Source organism: Petromyzon marinus, chromosome 43, assembly GCF_048934315.1.
Source record: "Petromyzon marinus isolate PM22_M1 ecotype Great Lakes invasive population chromosome 43, UKy_Petmar_22M1.pri1.0, whole genome shotgun sequence".
In the NCBI taxonomy this organism is placed as follows: Eukaryota; Metazoa; Chordata; class Hyperoartia; order Petromyzontiformes; family Petromyzontidae; genus Petromyzon; species Petromyzon marinus.
Window position 1 is genome coordinate 4,316,013 of NC_133709.1, and position 22,808 is coordinate 4,338,820.

At 51.3% G+C, this 22,808-nt stretch overlaps 1 protein-coding gene across 1 annotated transcript in view; it reads right to left on the bottom strand.

Moving 5' to 3' along the window:
* The window catches only part of LOC116951490 (uncharacterized), a 64,202-nt gene extending 41,394 nt beyond the window's left edge, over window positions 1–22,808 (bottom strand). Inside the window, exon 1 of the mRNA XM_032970140.2 lies at window positions 20,986–22,808. Within this exon, the coding sequence (XP_032826031.2) occupies window positions 20,986–21,656 (671 nt within the window). The 5' untranslated portion in view covers window positions 21,657–22,808. The remainder of the gene's footprint in view (window positions 1–20,985) is intronic.

Genomic DNA, 22,808 nt, shown 5'->3' on the forward strand with positions numbered 1-22,808 from the left:
ACCGTCGTGAGTAGGTCAGCAAAAAATTGTGCTCTCCCGTGATTAAATAACAGCAGATTTGAAAGCGTAGCGAGCAGTTGCTGAGCGCGCGCGGTTTTTGTGAACGAATACGGCGAGGGAAAAATGATCGATGCGAGAATTCATCCTGGAAGCGCCTCGTGGGGGGCGAGGGTGGCAGGGGTCACCGTTGGGGTCAAGGGTGGCTGGGGTCATGGACAAGGGCAGCTGGGTGCTGCGGCAGAGACGGTGCCCGGAACGAATTAAAGACTGAACGAACGCCAGCGACGATACAAACGAAATGACACAAACGAGACGAAATTTTTTTGAATAAGACTCTCGAATCAAATCGCGATGCCGAATCATGACAAATTGTCAAGTTACGCAGGTTGGGGGGGGGGGGCAGGAGGCCGGGTAGTGAATTATGACCGCCAACTAATTACGTTTCCGCTAACACTGTGCCCCGTGCCCCCCCACCTCTGTCCTTCTCCCTCAATCCTCACCGTTATCTCTATTCCTCGCTTGACCCCCCCCCCCCCCCCACCGTGCACGGCGTTCAGAGACGGTGTCACTCTCGATGCATCCTCGATAAATCCGAAATCCGCATAATCGCATCGCATTGTCTGGCGGAGGGAGAAAATTGACGCGTACATCTGTATTTTGTAGCGCTTTCCTATCTGCAAAGGTATTTGATGCGCAATAAGGTGAGCTTTCAAGTCGCACGAGATGACGAGACAGGGCACATAACACGTGATGTCACCGGACACCAAACGTAAAGACGTCATGGCAAAGGGAGGCCAGCCACGTGGCATGTGACATAATCGTCCTGCCCCAAAAGGCTTATTTTCTTCGCGCCGATTTTCCGAATTAAACATGTTTTCGGAAACAATTGGATCAATTTGGCTCCAATGGCAACACCGAAATGTCGTTCATAAAGAATAATATTTACAGACTGACAGACAGAGCTGATGCATTAACGCTTTCAATCCTAGCTGTAAGCGGTCAAGTCCGCCAAGGGCGCCACTACCTCAAGACCGCGGGGTGGACGAACCACATTGTACGGGACATCCCTCCCCTCCCCACCATCCCTAGGCTCCCTCACCGGACGGCCACGCCACGTATGTAAGTATGTTAAACTTCTCTCGCACCGTACGTAGCCGACCGTGCTAATAATCTGGAGGTGCCACATGCCCCTTCGCCCCTCCGCCCGTCCGAATTTCCAAACGTCGACCCAGACCGATTAGGGGCGCCCGGTTGCGAGCGCTTGAGCATCCGGGAGCAACGTCCAAGTCAATTCCCCTACTTGTCGCAGTGGCGGCGGCAGGCGGCTATATTTAGAGCAGGACACTTTGAATGGTGCCAAATAGGGTAACGTATGCTTGGTTCCCAAAACACTCGATAACCGAACGACGCAACTCCTGTTTCGCAGAGTTTTCCGCCAACTTAGAGGCTGCGATTGTGTCAGCTGTGAGTAGAGTTGTTGCTGCCCGGACTTGTACGGTGAGCAGCAGCAGCAGCAGGGCCGTTGAAGAAAAATCAATTGCTGCGGTGTTCTTGTTTACGGTCACAGAGAAGACAGGAAGCCCTCCAAGTTTCAGCTGACTGGCTTTCTTTGGGAGTTATTGTGGTTTATACAGAGTGCTGAATATCGCGAAATGTTTAAAGACGCGGGGAGGGCAGCGGTGCAGCAGGGCAGTGCGCTGCACTACGAACTCATTCACCCGAGTTTGATTCCGGGCAAAGGTTAACGTCAGCAACCAGTGACATCCCGGTGTGCCCGTTTACCAACTCACGCAAACCAGCGTGAAGTATGGTCGAACAACCGGCATGACCGACACCGTGTGGGAGGCATTCATCCAGTAATACTGTATTATTATCAATTAACACGTCTGTTTTTAAACATATATTGATTGGAATAAAATAAATGTATTGCTTTGACTCATGTCATCCTTTTGAAATTCATATTTTGTTAGACAAATTCATACTGCGGGTGTATCTACCATCAATTAATACGCGCCATCCGCTTCAGCGTGGCCGTTAAAGGTCCCGTGACTCCATTCGCAAGAGTAGGCCCTGCTGGACATCTGTGAAAAAGAGCTTAATAAGCTCATCGGATTCCTCCAGCATAAATAAATATTCTGATTCTGTGCGCCAGAGTCCCGCTAGCCGCCACAACCTCTTACTTGACATCGCCAAAAAAGTTTTTCTTCTGTTTACGCATTTGCAGACCCGAGCGTCCAATTTAAAATTCATCACGCGGTGAGTCACTTCTGGAGCCAGCCAGTGACCTCCATCGACCGACCCAATCGCCGAGGGAGCTTCGGGGACTGTGGCGTGCGATTGGTCAGTTTTGTCCGTTCGCTGCTGCTTGTGATGCGTAGCTGTGGGAGTGCTGGGGAGGGGAGAATGGGGGGGGTGTGTTGTCAAGTTGGCTGACAGAGAGAGAGAAGGAGGCCACCACAGGCAATGTTTGACAAGCACGGCGGTGTTTTTTTGTGCGTTGGCGGTAAATGATTACAGGAAATTAATAGGGTGAAGGATAACGAACGAGAGAGGTTGAGGTGAAGAGTTTCAATGGGGGGGGGGGGGGCTTATTTAGTCATAACATTGGCCCCACTAGCTGTGCGTTGTCGTGTAAACATCGGCGGGCTAATTACTCGGTAGCTGTGATAACAACGCCCAAGAGGGGAAAAAAACATGAACAACAGTGACAACATCACAGTGGCGACGTGGTGGCCCGGCCGAGTTACCCCGTTATAGTCCCGCTGTGTGGCACTTTGCGTCAGCGGTGTAAAGTAAACAAGCCCCGTCCAGTCCAATCCTTCCTCGTTCCGATTGATTTAAGCTAATTGCTGCCAGTCTATTAAGTGATGATTGCTGCTTCTGATGCAGATGATGACGTTCATGACGATTATGTTGATGAATGGGTGCTGCTGCTGCTGCTGCTGATGGCTTGTGGACAGCTCACTTAGTGTAACACTTTGTCTCCGGATGACACAATGTCCCAATTTATAACGCCAGTCAAAGTCCACGCAGCTGGCTCCTTCAAGGTATAACCAGGTGAGAAGACATTGAGAGAACACACACGCACCTTTTTTTTGCACGCTGCACCTGTGCTCACAAGCAACTGGTGGCTTGAGTCAAACAACACACAAGCAACACACAGGGGGGGGGGCGGGGGGGGCTTCATCCGCAGCAGGGTTGCATGGAAAAGTCCAGCGCCCGACAGACGAGTGTGTGGAGATAAAGCAATGTGAATCGGCGAACACCACACATCTTTACAATATCTGTTCCTCCACGTAAAAAAAATCGCAGAATGGTGCTTTAAAAAAAAAACACATCCCATCAGCTACACGGCCTTCTGGGAGTGCATCGTTTCAGCAGCATTGGCTCTGCACCGGTGTCGACGTTCAGTGCCTCGTCAGCAGTCAGGCTTACTTGATGCGTCACGACAAAAAATCTGATTACTTTGTGAATAAACAGATCGCCATACATGCACGCATGTTGAACTTCTTTCGCATAGTAACGTAGCCAACCGTGATCTAATCGGAGGTGCAACAAATTAATGACAATAATAAGAAATAAAGTTTTTAAATTTAAATGTAAACGTGCATAGCTGCAGTGGCTTCCCAATATCAGAAGAGCGTTCCAGACGGCCGCGTAACCGCATACTGAACGCGCGCGATGCAGTGACCGTCTTACGTGATGCGTCACGACGCAAAATGAATGAATGGATCGCTTTAAGGCTTTGTCAGCTGTAGTTCTGTGTAACATCCACTCCACAGGTTTCGTTCTCCATCATGGACTGGGTAGCGTCCTGCCCTGCGAGTTTCCGAATGGATTCTTCTCAAGCCACAAGCCGAGCCCAATGTCTCTACCCCTCATTTCTTTACTCTGATGAGCGGGCACTTGCCCAAACCGTTGGACACCTATCGATAGTTCAATGTCAATGTGCAATTTGTATTGAGGGACTGTTGTTGTTGTTTTGGTGCCTTGCCCAAGTTTGCATTTAGCGTTGGCACATCAGCAGGAATTTATGCACTTCCCCAACTTGTAAATTGTATGTATCCATTGTTAGCGACTTGCTCTCACCTCGTTTCATGCTTGTGCATTTTTGTTGTTGTGACTCGCTGACCTCCCCCCACCCACCCCCCGCTGCCCCGACCAGACAACTGTGGAGGAAAAAAATATATAAAAAGAGCTTCGTAGCTCATCGGATTCCTCCTGCAGTCAAAATAAAAAAGATATCTGATCTCTTTCATTACGAGCAGCCAGGTTCAATCCACTGCTTGACGAAGGCCTCTCTCCCCCCCCCCCATACCTCGTTTGACCATACTTCACCACGCCGGTCGACGAGGGCTGGCGAAGAGCCACTCGGCGTGTTTTCTTTTTTGCGCAGCCTCTAATGATGACGAAGGTCACGAGTTTCTGTTTGTTTGTACCGGGCCGATGCAGCTGTGAACCCCGCCTGCCGTGAACTTGTAAGACCCCGGGGTGTGAGGAGGAGAAGGGGGGGGTGTTTTCATGCTGCCGAGTGTGCGAGCGTGTACGAGCATGTGTGCGTGTGTGTGTGTGCATGTGTGCATGTGTGCGTGTGTGTGTGCGTGCGTGTGTGTGCGCGTGTGTGTGTGTGTGCGTTGTGGGGAGCGGTGGCGCAACGGCGAGCGAGCGACGCTCCGGATTCGGCGACCCGAGTTCGATTCCCTTTCACGGGCCCCACCAACGCACCGAGGGGGCGATTATATTATCTGAACCGGTCCTGGGCCTCCCCTAGGTCGACTTAGCCTCAAATGAGTTCCTGGTGCGGTATGTAAACATCGCCACGCGAGGGAAACAAAGGCGGCCGGGGCGTGGTGCTGGCCACGCACACCCTCGTGTGACTTCATCGCTTCCCAGCGGCGCGTTTGTCCTCCGAAGCGTTTTAAAAGTGGTAATCGCGAAGTGACGTTCCGCGCCTACCCCCCCCCCCCCGCAATGACGAGATGACGTTACGCGCCATGATGTCATCCAACAGAGGAGGCAAGCGCATGGTCTGTGACGTCACTGCCTTGCTCGGCAGGGATTATCCTTTAAGCCTTAATCCTGGTTTTTAAATCACGATGTTTCTAGGAAATCCTTTCATTAATTTTGTCAGTTTTCACTGGGTTATATCTTTGATAACAACGCGACTTTGGACTGTAGTTGGGTTCAAGTTGGATCATCGCAAACCCTGACCCCCACCCCTTACAGAGACGGACCATACCCAACACCAATTGTACCGTACAGACGACGGACAGACGACGTACAGACGGTCAGACATGACGGATGCATCCACGCGTTCAGCCTCAATTGGAAAGGGTTATAAAAAAAAGCGTGAAACACAAGGCGAATTGTATTCCGGTCCGCGTAGCTTGCAAACACGCTGGTGTCGACAGATCGCGTAAGGATGGGCGAAAGCTACGGTGTATGGGGCGGGAGGCGGGGGAGTCGGATAGCCTGAACAGACTGTTGGAACAAGTGCTGTTTGCGAGCACCTATGAAGGCCGGCATGGCACACGAGGTGGTGGGTGGCCAGCACCACGCCCGACCGCCTTTGTCTCTCGAGTGGCAATGTTTACACACCGCACCAGGAACTTATTTGAGGCCGAGTCGACCTATGGTAGGCCCAGTTCAGATAATCGTCACCGGCGTTGCCCATGAGCGGGGAATTGAACCCGGGTGTGACCAGGTTCGTAGCGCAGCGTGCTAACCCGCTCCACTTATCATTCCCCGCTACTGTAGCAGATTGGACGATCCATCACTCCCCCTAACCTTTGCTCCGAAACAACTGGAACGAAGCGTTGTCTTGACAATCCAACGAATACGGTAATTACAATTACACGAATCAAAATGTCAACGGAAATTACGGCGCTTGCGTAATTATATAACCGCGTTGCGCAATCGCGGAAGGCAAGGGAACGGAGGAGGACGACGCCGTCGATTAACGTCGATTGTTATGCAGCGGCCCCGACAATCGATTCGTGTGCCACGCGTGCGGCTTTACGAAGACGTTGCGAATCAAAACGTTTTTTTTACAAAAGAGCGGCAGACAGAGAGAAGTGAAACCGCGACGACGACGAGAAACGACGACAAACTTAAAAGACGGCAAAAGCGAGCGCCAATTAATCGGAATCGCCGGATTCGGACTTCTCCCGTTTACCCCTATTCTTTCGCAGGGAATATTGAGTTTTTTTTCATGTCCATGCGGCGTACAGCCGTCGCAATATGGGCAACTTTGTAGGATGAACGTTGAGATTTATAAGGCGAACGGGGTGACCAATAAGGTCTGAATTGGTCTGTAATAAGGTAGGGCACTGGTAAGGGCGTTGACAGGTATGGATTTCAGAGCAACAACTTACAATGTCACATTCAGGTGGTCAAGCCCAGACAGACAACCGCGGTTGGAGCAGCGGAGTGTATCACTGTGATGTCTGCTCCGTATTCGTGGATCGGGGGCCATTGCGTCGTTATACGTTGTACGGTTTTTGTTCTGGATGACCGCAGTTGCACACTGCTGGAGAGAGTTTTAAAATTTTGCATTTGTGCACCGGGTACCCGCATCTACTGCCATGGGTTGTGCAGTGCATGCGGTTAAGGGTGGACCGTGAGCTTCGAGGAAAAATTTCACGCAGGGATCTTCTGCGTTGGGTCTTTCACGACGTTTTCGGCGACATGGGAGAATGGGAGTGGGCGGTTTTTTGGGCTACATGGCTGTTGGCTAGGTAGCAACTTCAGCAGCCCGCAACTCGGTCTCTCCGCGCGTGCGTGCGTGCGTGGGGGGCACAAAGGTGGCCGGGCATGTGCCGTGCCAGCCTTCATAGGCGCTCGCTAACAGCACTTGCCACAAAAGTCTGCTGAGGCTATAACGGGGGATATTTGTTTTGTGTAGGGGGGCACAGTAAATGGCGGTGCCACGTGACTGGCACCTCCTCCACAAATAGTTTCTGAAAATCACTCCCCTTGGCAGCATCGATGTCTGCTGCCACCCAGGAGGTGGGTGGGTGAGGGGGTCTGTGTGAATGGGGTCCTCTGCTATGTCCCCTAACCCCGCACCACCTCGGGGTTGGGGTTAAGAACAGTGTTAGTGCTGCCGGTGTAAGGGTCCATGAAATAAATACGTGCGTCCAGGTGGGTTTAATGATCGCAGTGGGGCTGCAATCAGGATTCATGTGAAAGATCGGGCGAGTGATAGGGTAGGGTTAGGATAAGCTCAGTGTTAGCAGTGGGGCTAGTGATAGGGTAGGGTTAGGATAAGCTCAATGTTAGCAGTGGGGCTAGTGATAGCATAGGGTTAGGATAATCTCAGTGTTAGAAGTGGGGCTAGTGATAGGGTAGGGTTAGGATACGCTCAGTGTTAGCAGTGGGGCTAGTGATAGGGTAGGGTTAGGATAAGCTAAGTGTTAGCAGTGGGGCTAGTGATAGGGTAGGGTTAGGATAAGCTCAATGTTAGCAGTGGGGCGAGTGATAGGGTAGGGTTAGGATAAGCTCAGTGTTAGCAGTAGGGCTAGTAATAGGGTAGGGTTAGGATAAGCTCAGTGTTAGCAGTGGGGCTAGTGATAGGGTAGGGTTAGGATAAGCTCAGTGTTAGCAGTGGGGCTAGTGATAGGGTAGGGTTAAGATAAGCTCAGTGTTAGCAGTGGGGCTAGTGATAGGGTAGGGTTAAGATAAGCTTATTGTTAGCAGTGGGGCTAATGATAGGGTAGGGTTATGATAAGCTCATTGTTAGCAGTGGGGCTAGTGATAGGGTAGGGTTAGGATAAGCTCAGTGTTAGCAGTGGGGCTAGTGATAGGGTAGGGTTAGGATAAGCTCAGTGTTAGCAGTGGGGCTAGTGATAGGGTAGGGTTACAGTGAGGGAAAAAAGTATTTAATCCCCTGCTGATTTTGTACGTTTGCCCACTGACACAGAAATGATCAGTCTATAATTTTAATGGTAGGTTTATTTGAACAGTGGAGACTGGCTAGGCCACTCCAGGACCTTAATGTGCTTCTTTTTGAGTCACTCCTTTGTTGCCTTGGCCGTGTGTTTTGGGTCATTGTCATGCTGGAATACCCATCCACGACCCATTTTCAATGCCCTGGCTGAGGGAAGAAGGTTCTCACCCAAGATTTGACGGTACATGGCCCCGTCCAACGTCCCTTTGATGCGGTGAAGTTGTCCTGTCCCCTTTGCAGAAAAATGCCATGTTTGACGGTGGGGATGGTGTTCTTGGGGTCATAGGCAGCATTCCTCCTCCTCCAAACATGGCGAGTTGAGTTGATGCCAAAGAGCTCCATTTTGGTCTCATCTGACCACAACACTTTCACCCAGTTGTCCTCTGAATCATTCAGATGTTCATTGGCAAACTTCAGACGGGCATGTATATGTGCTTTCTTGAGCAGGGGGACCTTGCGGGCGCTGCAGGATTTCAGTCCTTCATGGCGTAGTGTTTTACCAATTGTTTTCTTGGTGACTATGGTCCCAGCTGCCTTGAGATCATTGACAAAATCCTCCCGTGTAGTTCTGGGCTGATTCCTCAAGGTTCTCACAATCATTGCAACTCCACGAGGTGAGATCTTGTATGGAGCCCCAGGCCGAGGGAGATTGACAGTTATTTTGTGTTTCTTCCATTTGCGAATAATCGTACCAACTCTTGTCACCTTCTCACCAAGCTGCTTGGCAATGGTCTTGTAGCCCATTCCAGCCTTGTGTAGGTCTACAATCTTGTCCCTGACATCCTTGGAGAGCTCTGGTCTTGGCCATGGTGGAGAGTTTGGAATCTGAATGATTGATTGCTTATGTGGACAGGTGTCTTTTATACAGGTAACAAGCTGAGATTAGGAGCACTCCCTTTAAGAGTGTGCTCCTAATCTCAGCTCGTTACCTGTATAAAAGACACCTGGGAGCCAGAAATCTTTCTGATTGAGAGGGGGTCAAATACTTATTTCCCTCATTAAAATGCAAATCAATTTATAAAATTTTTGACATGCGTTTTTCTGGATTTTGTTGTTGTTATTCTGTCTTTCACTGTTCAAATAAACCTACCATTAAAATTATAGACTGATCATTTCTTTGTTAGTGGGCAAATGTACAAAATCAGCAGGGGATCAAATACTTTTTTCCCTCACTGTAGGTATTGAGTTGGTTTCACAAGAAACAAAGCAAACAATTAAAGGGCATGTTGGGGGGGGGGAGGGTGTCTAACGGATTTAGCAACCACAGTGGGGTTGTCTAAATCTGTTTTCCCCTTTTGTGCCCATTCAGCAGATGCAATCGCCAAGGGGGGGGGGGGGGGGATTTCGTGGCAGGCCCCTTTTGCTCACCGCAGCAGCTCGCAGGCCTCCCCCGATTCGTATCTGTCGAGATGTTTTTTTTTCTTGGTGTCCGACTTGAAAATCGGTCACGGGAAATATTTGGCAGGTTCCCCCCCCCCCTTACCCACTGCCCCCACCACCCACCTTGCCACCACCACCTTGCCATCACCACCACCCTGCCACCGCCACCACCACCTTGCCACCACCACCAACCCTGTCTTTCGTTTTGGCAACAAAAAAAATGGTCGAGGAAATGCTTTGCTAAGGACCAAAACAACTCCCCCCCCCCCCCCGCCAAAACATACTTTGTTATGACGAAATAATAAAAATAATGTGTTTATCCTTTCTGCCAAAAAAACAGTAGTTGTGTTAAGATGTTCAAACACCAAACAGAGACTTTTCGCAAGGAACTGTGCACGTTTCTGCTTGCATGTTCACCGCAAGCACTGCGTGTGGTTAATGCAGTCCCTTGATTCCTTGCAAAGGGTTTCTATTTTGTTGCTTGAACATCTTAACACAACTCATGTTTTAATGCGAGAAAAGGGTAAAAACCTATTCACATTTTTTTCATACTTTGATACTGGGCCAAAAAAAAAAGGTCCCCACTTTTTGCTATGCTCGACAGCAAAACGCTTCCTCGAGTTTCGCCGACCCTGGCTACGAGGCCCGACGACAGCTCTAGTTGATGAATTCGTGACAATCATCAACGGCGCTTCACCTTGAGAGTGCGAGCGGGCAGTGGGTGGAGGGTTTTTGAGGTGAACACCCTGCACTCCACACACCTCTCTAGAGGCAAGGCTTGTTGTGTGTCTGTGTGCGATAGTGTGGTGGTGCTCGCTAACAGCACTTGCCCCAAACAGTCTATTAAGGCTACACGGGGGATATTTGTCTTTGTGTGATAGTGTGGTGGTGCTCGCTAACAGCACTTGCCCCAAATCAGTCTGTTAAGGCTACGCGGGGGATCTTTGTCTTTGTGTGATAGTGTGGTGGTGCTCGCTAACAGCACTTGCCCCAAACTGTTAAGGCTACACGGCGGGGGGGGGGGGGTCTTTGTCTGTGGACCTGTAGTGTCGCGGGGGGGGGGGGGGCAAAGGTGGTCGGGCGTGGTGGTGGCCACCCACCTCCTCGTGTGCCGTGCCAGCCTTCATGGTGCTCGCTAACAGCTCTTGCCGCAAAGGTCTGCTAAGGCTACACGAGGTGGGGGGGGGGACTCTTTGTATTTGTCTTCAGTGTTAATGTGTGAAAGGTGCGAGTCTGTGGGTGTGCGTCAATGTGTGAGCTACACAAATAAAGAGGCGGCCCGGGCGTGGTTCTGGCCACCCACCACCACCTCCTCGGGTGCCATGCGAGTGCTGCTCGCCAACAGCACTCGCCCCAACCGTCTGTTGAAGGCGATGCGGGCGATCTTTGTCTTTTGATGCAATGGTGTGCGAATGTTAGTGCGTGCGTGCGTGAGCGCGCGTGTTCGTGTGACAGCGCGTGTGACCGCGTGCGAATCTAGCCGTCAGGTCGGCTGACGGTCGCGTGTCAGATTGTACGATGCGTGTGAAAAAAAATATGGAGCGTGTGGCGAGTCGCGAGTGGGTATGTTCACGCGAGCGAATATCTGAGTGTGTCTTTGCACACTATTGTCCGTCCATGTGTTTACATCGCCACGTGTGTAAGTATTGCCAGCGTGAAGTCCGAGCCCGTCCCCGTCGCTGCATGTCTACTCGTCTCCGCGTGGTGCTACTGCACTACACATGTGTAGTGGCCTTATTGACGTCGGAGACTGTTCACTTGAGGCAACACGAATTTATCGCAGACGCTTCAATTACAGTGGCGAATCTGATACTTGAAGAGGTAACGGCCTCTTCACCCGTACTCTACAGAGGGAACGTTCCCCGAGCTTTAGCCCACGCTAGCTCCCTGGTTCCCTCTATCCTGGTCCTCTCGCAGGAGGCTATCTGACCTGGCCCAGCTTCGGCGCAGGTCCCGACCACCAGCCACACGAGTCCGGCCCTCAGAAGGACGTCGGCCCTCGCGGCTCCGGTGTCGCACCCCCTGGCTTGCTTTGCCCGGCCCTCAAAAGGACAGCGGGCCAAAGGAGTTCCAGGGCCTGGCTAGTCGATCTTCTCTCTTCACTGGCTCTTCTTCTTGCTTGAGTCGAACTGCCTCTCAGCTCACCGGGTCCCACCTTTTATACTGTCCCTCACTGAGGGGTGGGGGCTGGGAGGGATCACAGCATCCCCCACAGCCCCCCAGGGTTGTGGCCGTAGCGGACGTGTTTGTGGCCACCGCTCTACAATCGCGTGTCACCCTCCCGTAACACCTCTACACATGTCTACTCGTGCAATTGCCCGCGTGCGGTGTACGTAATTTTATCGTGAGGGTCTGTGTGTAGATTGCTGGTGTGTGTGTCAGTCATCTCAGTCGACCCGTGGCATCTGGGTCTGCCCCGTGACCTCCTACCAGCGGGCGTTCGACACTTCACGTGGCCTCAAGGTGCACATAGCCTGGCACAAGCGTCGTGGTGACGTCACCACCACTTAGTGGCGGATGGCGGTTGTTGTTATGCCTCTGTGCAACGATGAGTTTCAGTATGTGCCTGCCATTGTATTTGTGGCAAGTGGTAGGGCAGTAGTTAGTGCAATTCTGTACGAACCCGGCGACCCGAGTTTGATTCCTGCTCACGGCCAAAGATCGGCGACAAATATCCGAACCGATCCCAGGCCTCCTCTAGGTCCGACTCGGTCTTAAATAAGTACCTGGTGAGGTTTGTAAAAATCAGCAGTGGGGAAACAAAGGCGGCCGGGTGTGGTGGTGCTAGCCACCCATCCCCTCGTGCGCCGTATAGGCCTTCATGGGTGCTCATTGACAGCACTTGCCCCAACATTCTGCTAAGGCAATAGAGGGGAAGGGGGGAGCACGCGCGTGTGTGTGTGTGCGTGGTGGTTGTGTGTAAGACTCGCACGGACGTGCGGTGCTATAATTATCAGTGTGCGAACACAAGCGTCTCCTCCTCTCCATGTGGCGGTGAGACGCGGCCTAAGATTATCGCTCGGTTTCGCAGTGATAACATAAACAGCGCCTGTGACTGCATAACCAAGCTCCTCACACACGCCACACGAGCTGGGGCGATGTGTTTATGGTGAACGACGGTTAATCAATATCATATTGTAAACTATTAAATTGTTTTTGTCGCCGATGACTTGGGGGCCACAAACCCTTGCCACCTGAAGGTGGGAAACCCCCTGCAAGCCACGCCCCAGTGCGACGCCTGCCGACTATGACATCACCAAGCCCCGCCCATTACGTCCCGTTCAGCGGCACACGTGGTAACAAACAGTGATGCTTTTTTTCGTGAACGGGCATTTTGCTGTTATTCCAATAATCGCGTAATCAAACTGATAAAAGGCAATCGATTACTTGGAAATACTCGGGAGGGTACCCGCTCGCGACACGAACACCACTGCATGCTCACATCCGTGCCATTCTCGCAGCACCTTCCCACCGCACGAGTTGGCAGACACGTGCTCACTAAACCCAACAGCAATTTGCTGTTAATCTTTTATGGCGGTGAACAAAAATAATAATAAAACGGCAAGGTAGTACAGCAAAGTATCCCTTGCGGCCGGTTGTAAATAAAATTGTGTGCGCGCGTGCGTAATTACACGGTGGCAACAGTGGGATGCACAGGTGGTGCATCTGCCAGTCATCTGTGTCACTCAAACCCGGAATAACACTCGCGCTGCCACCAGCGGAACCTCGCGCACTTCACGCGATGGCCTCAACTTGCACGACGAGTCCTAATAAGGAGGAAGCCGGTCTGCGTGCGGCTGTCAATCTCCGCATCACTGCTGCCCGCCAAATGTATTCTGATGGTGGCCTCGGACAAAGGGCCACAACAATACACTTCTGCAGGAGCGGCTGATGGTTTATTTTGTCTGCAGAACGCACGCACGCCGAGCGCTTTTTGCACTTATTTGTGTTATCACGTGCACCTTGGGCGTGTATTATTAGTCTTATCAGCGAAGCCTTGCTGGGTAAATAAAAAAGGTTGCGTTTATTTATTTATTACTTGTTCTTCATTATTTGCAGGCTTTGCCGAGGGTCAGTGCTAGGTGTTGTTTTGCACGAATCATCACAAGCGCCAGGCAACTGCAACGCGACACCGCGGCCGTGCCACATGCGTGATGCGGTCACCCTGCAATGATAATAGCAGCACCGCCACCAGTGCCGTCGCGACTGCAGCGTTCATTTGTAACTTCACCGTAACAAGAACTGCTGTCAAAAAAGAGAGTAGTTTTGGTATTTAGTCTCGCGTTATGGTTATTACACGCTTTCATTTAACTCACTCTGTCTGTTATTGTCGTCGTTGTTGTTGTTTCCTCAAATCTTGTAACTCAATTGTAACCCATTTCCCAATGTGGTATCGACTGCAAACTTGGTATACTTATGTCATACTGATGACAATACTATATTCTAACATAAAAAAATAAAAATAAACATGTTTTTAAACATTTTTTATATGTTATGTTTCGGCTTGGCTTTAATTGTCCACGCTCAACTAACGTTGGCTGTAAATCACCACGGGTCCCCTTACGTTGTGGCAAGCTTCGGGGCCACTTCCTGGAGTCGTGGAGTTCTGCCATTACTAGTACATTTCATTAAAGCGTGTTTAAAAAAAAAGTTTTTTTAAATGTTACTTTTTTTATCTCTTTCGCCGTCAGTGTGCTACTGCCCGTGAGCTGCAGCGACATTTGTTTGTATTAAACAAAGCTCTGCTGAAGCCATGTACTCCCAAAGGGGAGTTGCGGTTGATGGGAAGTGTACAAATTACTTGTTTTTTTTACGTCCGAGGATCATGTATATGTGCGAAGGAGACATATTGTCTGCTTATTTATTTTGCAGCAAATAATACCGAGAGACCGGTCTCTAACGTGGTCTCTAATAATAAATTTAAAAACACATGAGAATTTGCACTTATCGGACGCCTCTCGCAATGTCTCAACGCGATCGATTGACTGGCCCAATATGTGATGGACTCTCTAGACATTCATAGGATGGACGGGCGCACGGGTCTCCTATGGGGACATCCCGACGATGACTGATTTAATATTCCGGTTTGTGATGGGACGGCACGCGATCTGACCACGTGTCTCTCTCTCTCTCCAGTATCCATCCGTCACCTAAAATCCCCAAACTCTTTGAGAAGCCGCTTGCGCTGCTGGCAAGCCCCACTTGCCCCAGCGGGCCGACGGCTTGCCGACGGTATACCCCGGCCCGCGGGGGCGTTTGTTTACACAGGGGCAGAAAGCGTTGCACAATTATAATCACTGTACACGATAGCGTGACGTTTGTGTTGGGAGGGGGGGGAGTGGGGACGACGACGACGACACTGTACGGCCGTTGGGTAGGAACAGGAACGGGGTTCACAACGGTTCGTGGAGCGCCCCCACCACCTCCACCCACCACCACCACCACCCACACCACCTCCACCCACCACCACCAGCCGCCCGCCCGCCGTCACCGCCGCGTTTTTCGGGGGCCGGCGGGGAGAGACAGCGGGAGCGACGATGTCCTTTTTGCTTCGGGGGGTGGGGAGGGGTCAGGTCCTCAAAAAAATCGCAACAGAGCTTCTCTCCCTTGCCCGTGGCAGCCGCATTCCGGGACTCGCACTCGCTGAGAGTAATTTCACCGCGCGCACAGTGTCGGGGGTTTTGTTTGGCATTTCTGAAATGAAGTCCGAACGGTTTTGTTTTGCCTTTCTTCGAGATTTTTGGCCACGATTACGGAACAGGGCACATTTTCTGGGAGGAAACCCCAAGTCGTGGTATCTCAAGTTGCGTTATCTCGACGTAACCGATAAAATACGACGAACACGCGTTCTTCACCGTAAGCTGGTGAGGCTGGGATTTTTGTCTATGCCCTAAGTGGCGTAAACTCGACACACAGAACAATGACACGGCTGAATTTGCAAACGCTTAATGTGACAAAGAGAGGAAGAGAGAGAGAGACGCAAAACGAAAAAGCGTACAAAATTTTAAACCCCACACGCATATATTGTTTTTGTAGCCACTGCCTTAAAACTTAAATATTTGCCCGGTAAATAATTACTCTGGTGGGCCTTCAACGAACAGACAAGGAATTTGTAAGCCAGAGTGGCCCTGCAGCTAAAGTAACGTAAACACTGCAGACGTTAACTCTGCTATATTTGGAACGCAGTTGTCATGGCCATTTATTTATTTACAACATTCCCTGGCTCTTGCTGCCGCCCCCAACTGTTGTTTTCACGCTGCCAAGTCGTGAAAGGGTTGCGATTCACTCGAGTTTTGTCGTTCAGAGCAAGCCACACCAAGAAGCGTTGACACTGCCGCGTAGGGTGGTGGAATTAGAAGGCCATTTGAATGAGACCTTCCTCCGATGCCCGAAGGTTGCTCATGGTGGCACATCCCAGGTGAAAATAATTAACGACAGTTTCTAACACGATACAATAATTAGCAACGTTGTGGAAACAAATATCTACGTATATTTGGCAGTTCTCCACAACGCTTCAAGAGAGCCTGACTCTACCGATGAAAACAATAAATGTCGAAACTGGTCCAGTTTGTTTTCTTGTATTAAACCAATGCTACCAAGAAAAACAATCACTCCCAGAAGCATGTGTGGGCCATGGGGTGAATAAAAATACTTGTGTTTTTTGTATGTGGAGGGGCAGATATCGAAGAAGGTAAATGGTCTGATTATTTCTTTTGTAAAAAAAAATATTTAATAAATTTGGTGTTCACGCTATTCTTATAGTGCGAGGCTATCACAACGGGGGACTTGGTTTCGCAGGTGAGTGTGGGTCTGCCAGTTGGGCATGATGTTGCTACTATGTGGTGGTTTTTACCTAACGAAACCATGTGAGTAGCGTTTTCAAAATTGGCAAACTCGGACCGTGACGCTGGCACACATTTGCCAGCTCTATTTTCGAACAAAGTCTCGGGATCTTCAACGTCCGCTGTAAAGCAGACGGTGCGTAGTTTATGTTTTGATACACCCGTGGTATTAACCAGGGCCGCCGCTGCGCTTGGAACCGTGGAACCTCGGCAACAAATGGCGAACGCGCTAACCACTCGGCCACGTCACCGTGATGTTCCAAAACGCGTGCGGTTTGACCCGGGCCAAGCCATCTCTGACCGGTGGGAGGAATGGCTGAAGAAAAAAAAACAGAGAAAGAAATAGATTCCACGCCCACCTCCCATGTGCGCTCTTCCCCCTGCACGCAGAAATGTCCCGAGCCTCGAGGGCACCACCAGTTTGGTCACTTAAACAAATATTGGCTTTGACTTTCGAGTTTCTCCGTTTTGAAAGCGGGGCACAGTGGCAGCTAAAAAATAAATAAATAACACAACATGAACCATTTTTATGCTCAAGGAGAGGTAGACAGTGACCGCTGTTCACAGATGTACTGGACTGAGCTTTTATAGCTCATTGGATTTCTCCAGTATAAATACATATTCCGATTCTGTTCAGCGATTCCAGGGCTCACATTTCAGTCGGGTCGAGACGACGCTCGGCGGCCTTTCTGCGAAAGCAAGACGCCTGTAAGAGAGGTCAAAAGATGTGAAGGAGCAGCCATGCGATTACTTGCGCACACCACTGCTAGAGGGCCTCCTCACTGGAGGCGGCTCTACAGACATCCTCTGGAGCAGGGGATGGCAACCCGCGGCTCCGGAGCCGCTCGCCGCTCTTCAAGGACCGCTTCGTGGCGTTATTTATCAAAGAACCGCCATTTCGTATTCACCAGGTGCACTGCGGCTCTTGAAATAGTGAGGCTTTTTTTTTTACTGAATTCCAAAAAAAATGGCTCATTATTTTGGTTGCCGACCCCTGCTCTAGAAGGTATTTTGGCCTACTCTTTCATGCTGGCCAGATGTCTTGTTAGAGATGGGAGTACTCAATTATTTTGTTCTGCTGGATGGACTGAGGCAGTTGGGGGGGGGGGGGGTTTAAGAAACGTATTGTTTTGACTGTCGCATCAGGAGGTTGAAACAACGGCTCCCATATTTGCAAGCCCGGCACAGCATCACGAGAGACGCATGTGCACAACAAGGAAAATCAGGCGTTGCTCCCATGTCCTGGCCATCGTGCTGTTTAACCTGACAGTTGTGTACATTCCACATTCCTATGGCGTCAAGTAAAGCCTTAGTCCACCAACCAAGAGAGGCAGCAATGTTAGGTACGTGGGCACGGGTGAGAAGGCAATGTCAACGTCAGGGACACTAAACTCCTCGCAACGACGCTGCCGTGTACTATCGCGTCGCCAAATAATCCTGCTATAAATAATTGCATCCCAGATCTAAAAAGTAAATCGGGTTGCGCAGAATTACTGCCTAAATCATCTTACTTATATTGCATTACAGAGGATTAGACTCTGCCTGCTGAATGTCGGCCCGACACTGAAATATTTATCGATGTTAATGATCCACTCGCGTTATTTCCGATACGATCATTTTCACCTGCAGCCACATTATTTATCTGCGCTTGGTGTCAAATCGTTCTATTTCATGCTAGGTAAAAACGACGAGTCACATCAACCTCCCCCCACCCCCGCTGTTCATGAAGAATACATAAGGGTGAAGTCTGGTCCAGGAAATGACCATACACCCCAAGGCACACGTAGGGCCAATTATTACTGAACTAATTTTAATTTTACCAGGTAATCCCCACTGGGCTGTATAGCTCTTTTTTCAGAAGTGACCTGGCCACAAATGACGGCCCAATGAAGTGGCTTATCATGCGCAAATTTATAGCAGCCAAATACTCTAAGCGCATGTTTCTAAATGTGGAGGGGAAAACCGGAGGACCCGGAGAATAATCCACAGGACCACGGGGAGAACATGCAAACTACAAATATACAGACGTCAGGGTCAGGATCGATCCCACGACATGCTGTATACCAGGCGAGGTGGTTAACATCTCACCAACGTGGCACCTACATTTATACATACAACAATAACAACATCGTGAGTAGGAATCACAATTGCAAGTACATTGTAATCGTTAATTGTAATTCCTTATGAATGACACAAAGGAAATTGTAACCGAGTCTGGGTCTGACCTCAGACACCTGCACTTCACCAATATTGTCATTGGCAAAGATAAATAAATCCGCATTTGGATGAATGCCTCCACAAGGTATATTTGAGCCCAAAAAGTAAAACAAAAATCTACAGGCCAGTCGCGATGCATCGATTCGCTGCTCAAGATCGATCGTTATGCTCACGGTATCTACTTGTTCTACTTGATTACCCGGAATAGCCAGACTGAGTCTGAAAAATCTAGAGACTCCACTGGGATATTTGACCAATTCCATTGAAATAATGTTTGTGTTTAAGCCTATGAGACGAAACTAGGGGTACCTGGAGAAAACTCACCAGGCGTATCAGGAGAGTGCACTTGAAAGGCAAGCACAGATGGGTTCATGAAGCCACTTGCTGTTCTGCGATCGATTCGCTACCTTGCACCTCAGTGTATTTGTGAATTCCCCTAATCCGTGGGATCCATCAAGCCCATGCCTATAAAGCGCTAGATCACAGACGTGTGGCACAGCGCGCCGTTTCAACAATAATACTTTAATTAATAAAATAAACAAAAGCAATGAATAAAACACGCCGTGCACATCTGCCAACTGCGCCAGGCTGGGACGGGCAGCCGATAAACAGTGGGGCACGCGGAGTGGCCTCAGGGGCCGGTGTGAGCTGTGTCATGGTCAGGCAGTTCCCTATCGCAACCAATCTGACCCCCAACTACTCTGACCCCCAACCACCGACCCCCCTCCCACCCACCGAGGCCCCACCCCCCTCAACCGATGCCACAACTGAACCTCGAAAGAGGTCGTTGGGGCCTCTGCAGGGTGGTGGAATTCGACGGGAGAAACTGATGCACCAAACAGCTACCCAGCCGAGCTGAGGGAACCTGACCTGAACCCAAATGTGACTTGGTCTGATCTGTCACCGGATGGCCACGTCTGCTGCCAACAGATATACAGTACTCGAGTGAAAATAAAGGTTTTTTTATATTGGGCCTTTCATTGAAATGTCACAACGCGATGTACGCGTGAAACATTTTCCACACACCATACATAAATATACAATTATGGTGATATTTTTTTAAAAGAAAATCATTGGCTGTGTCTCCAATGCAAACCCAGATAAGTTACTCGAGGAAGAATCTGGCACAACGAGAAGCCAACGCGAGTATCTTAAACCCCAAAGAGTGATTGGGTGCCAAGTGGCCCCAGGTTCTGGGTGAGAGATAAGGCACGGCGCTGAACAGCTCTGATGAGACGAAATCTGACAACACGACGATGTCACACAGCCAAAGATGCCCCGGGTATACCCCGTAACACTCGCTCACACACCTGGTTGGTGTCTGACCATAGCGAGGTGCACTTGGCCTGTCACTTCAGTGGCAATTGGCAGGTATTGGTACAGCAATAACACCTGTGTGTCCACCATGAGAACCCAAAGCAATCCCACTATGACAATCATCATGGCCAACCAGGCCATGCCCTTACAAAAAAAGACCATGCCCCTCATGGGCAAACGATGCCGATTATATCAGAGTCATGCCCATACAGCGAGACCGTGCACAACTATTAGCAGACCACATCATGCCCCCTTCTTACCAAGCCATACCCCTAAAAGACAAAAATCATGACACTCACGCAGATCCTGTCCTTAAAATAAGACCATGCCCTTGATATACAGTAGTGTAATTCAGTGTCCTTCATACCAAATCACATCGTGCTCCTTACACCGGTCCATGCCACTCACACCCAAGACCATGGCGATGGAAGCAGGTGAAATTGATCATGATGAACGATAATAAAAATAACCCACGCATCATACACAAACACGCCGACAACAGACGCACATTGGGCGACTAAGTGCCGGCGACGTACCCTCGTGCCAGGCTAGGTGCACTGTGTGCCACGTGAAAGTGTGAGAGGCTCGGAACAGACCCAGGTGTTTATGGGTTCACCGACTGCCATATACCAACTTTGTCGTGTTTTAACCGCCCGGGCGCTCTCTGCTCGTTGTAGTGAGCGTCGCTCCTTCAATTGCACACACCACCACCACCAGCAATAACAATCACAGTTCGCCACTAAGGGGCCATGGTGTCATCACAGCGCTTGTACCAGGCTAGGTACACCACGAGGCCACGTGACGTATCGAAGGTTCGCCGGCAGGAGATCACGGGTCAGACCCAGGTGCCATGGGTTGACCTGACCGAGACGAACGGCAGATGCACACCAAAGAGACAAATATCCCAGCCCCCGAGAGCCTGAACAGGCTGTTGGGGCAAGCGCTGTTGGCGAATACCGATGAAGGCCGGCACGGCATCACCAAAACCAGCACCGCACATCAAACACACCAGAACCCTCATCATTGTCCTCTGGACATGGTGTGCACTTTCAACAACAACCACCACCACCAACCACCCAGCAAAGGGCCGGGACAGGTCAAGGCGGGTTAATTAACAGGGGGGGACAAGGTGCGGGAGGGGGTCAGGGAGGGGTCAGGGTGGTGGGGGGGGGGTGTCAGGAAGGGGTCAGGGAAGGGGGTCAAGGAGGGATCAGGGAGGGGGTCAGGGAAAGGGTCAAGGTGGACCGGGCAAGCGAGACGGGGGCGGGGTCGGTCACTCACGAAGCGGGCAGCTGCAGGGGCGCCGCTCCACGCCGCTGGAAGACGCCGTCGACGAAGACGCCGTTCTTGCCCAGGCAGCGCAGGAAGAAGTGCGGATGCACGAAGGCCATCTCGAGGTGCCTGCGCGACACGAAGCTGGAGCGACCCACCGTGACGTGGGCACCCCCCTCGTCGCCGCTGCTCGAGGTCCTCCCCACCCACAGCCGCTTTTGTCTCACTTCGTACTCCACGTCTTTGCCCTCGATGGTGGCCAGCAAAGGTCCCGTCTCGTCGCCGGAGCCGACCCGCATCCTGATCCTCCTTCCGCTGCTGCTGCTCGTGGTGGTGGTGGTGGTGGTTGCGGTGGTGGCCACGGTGGTGGCCATATCAACCTCCTTGTCTTCGTCGTCCTCCTCGTCGTCCTCCTCCTCCTCTTCCACGTTGCTGTTGCTCTTGTTGTTGTGGTGGTGGTGGTCGTCCGTGCTGCTGCTGTTGTTGTCGCCGCCGCAGTTGTTGTTGTTGTCGTTCTCCTCGTGGTTGTTGTCGGCGGGGCCGCGGGGACCCCCGGGCCGCGCGTCCCCCACGGCCCAGGAGAGGCCCCGGGCCGGGCTGAGCGGAGACGTCTTGAGGCCCAGCAGGAGTCGTGCGGGACCTTGGTCTGACATGGCCACGCCCGGGTCAGACACGGCCATCGACGAGGCGCGGCCACGAGGTTGGAGATGGTGGGAGATGGTGGAGGTTGATGATGCCGGAGGTGGAGGAAGGAAGCACCTAGGTGGTTGGTGGTGGTGGTTGCAGGTGATGATGATGATGGAAGGTTGTGGGTGTTTTGGTTGCAGGTGGTGATGATGATGGAGGAAGGTGATGGGTGGTGGTTGCAGGTAATGATGATGGAAGGTTGTGGGTGGTGGTTGCAGGTGGTGATGATGATGATGGAGGAAGGTGATGGGTGCAGGTGATGATGATGATGGGAGCAAGCAAGAGGAGATTGGTGATGGTGTTGATGTGGTTGGAGACGATTTACAAAGTCGAGGAAGATGCGGGGGGTGTTGGAAAAGATTGACCAGAAGCGGAGAGGAGAGCGGCGGGATGGATAACGACGATGGGCGGTTTCGTTGGGAGGTGAAACGTGGTTAGAGGTGGAGGATGGAGACCACGGATGAGGTGGACGAGATTGTTGATATTGAGGTGGTGAAAATGGAAGTTGTTGTTGTTGTTGGTGGGAGGTTAGACGAGGAGACGGCGAAGCCGATAAACTGAAGGCGGTGACGTTGGGAGGACAAGATGGGCGAGAAGGGCGCGGCGAAGGAGGTGGAAGTTGGCGGATCGACGAAGTGAACGAGGCGAAGAGAACGAGGCGAAGGGACGAGGCGAAGTGAACGAGGCGTTGAGTTCCCTGCTGGTCGGAGGCGGCCCCGGCAGACAGCGGCGAGAGCGGCCCAAGTCCGTTCCAAGTCTGCCGCCTCTCCCTCGCTTACCGCTTCTGTCAAGGGCGCTGTCGCTGCTGCTGGAGGAGCCCGTCAGCTTGGGTCTCGACTCAGTTCTCCTCCTCCTTCTTCCCTCCTCGTTCTTGCCGCTGCTACTGCTGATGCAGAAGCGATGACTTCGCTGTCTGGAGAGGAGCTGATGCGGTGCTGCGGGGTGGGGGGAAAGAAACCCCGCAGCGGAGTCTCGAAAGCTGAATGCGCTGGATGCCGGAGCGGAGTTAAACTTTTTTTTTAATGCGTCGTTGCTGTATCGTTCGAACCGGCCGATAACTCGTTTCGAGCGACGTTCGTCGAGTTCAGCGACAGTTCGCGGAGTCCGGCGAGCGCCTCCAGGTCTTCTCGTCGCCTGCGAGTTAC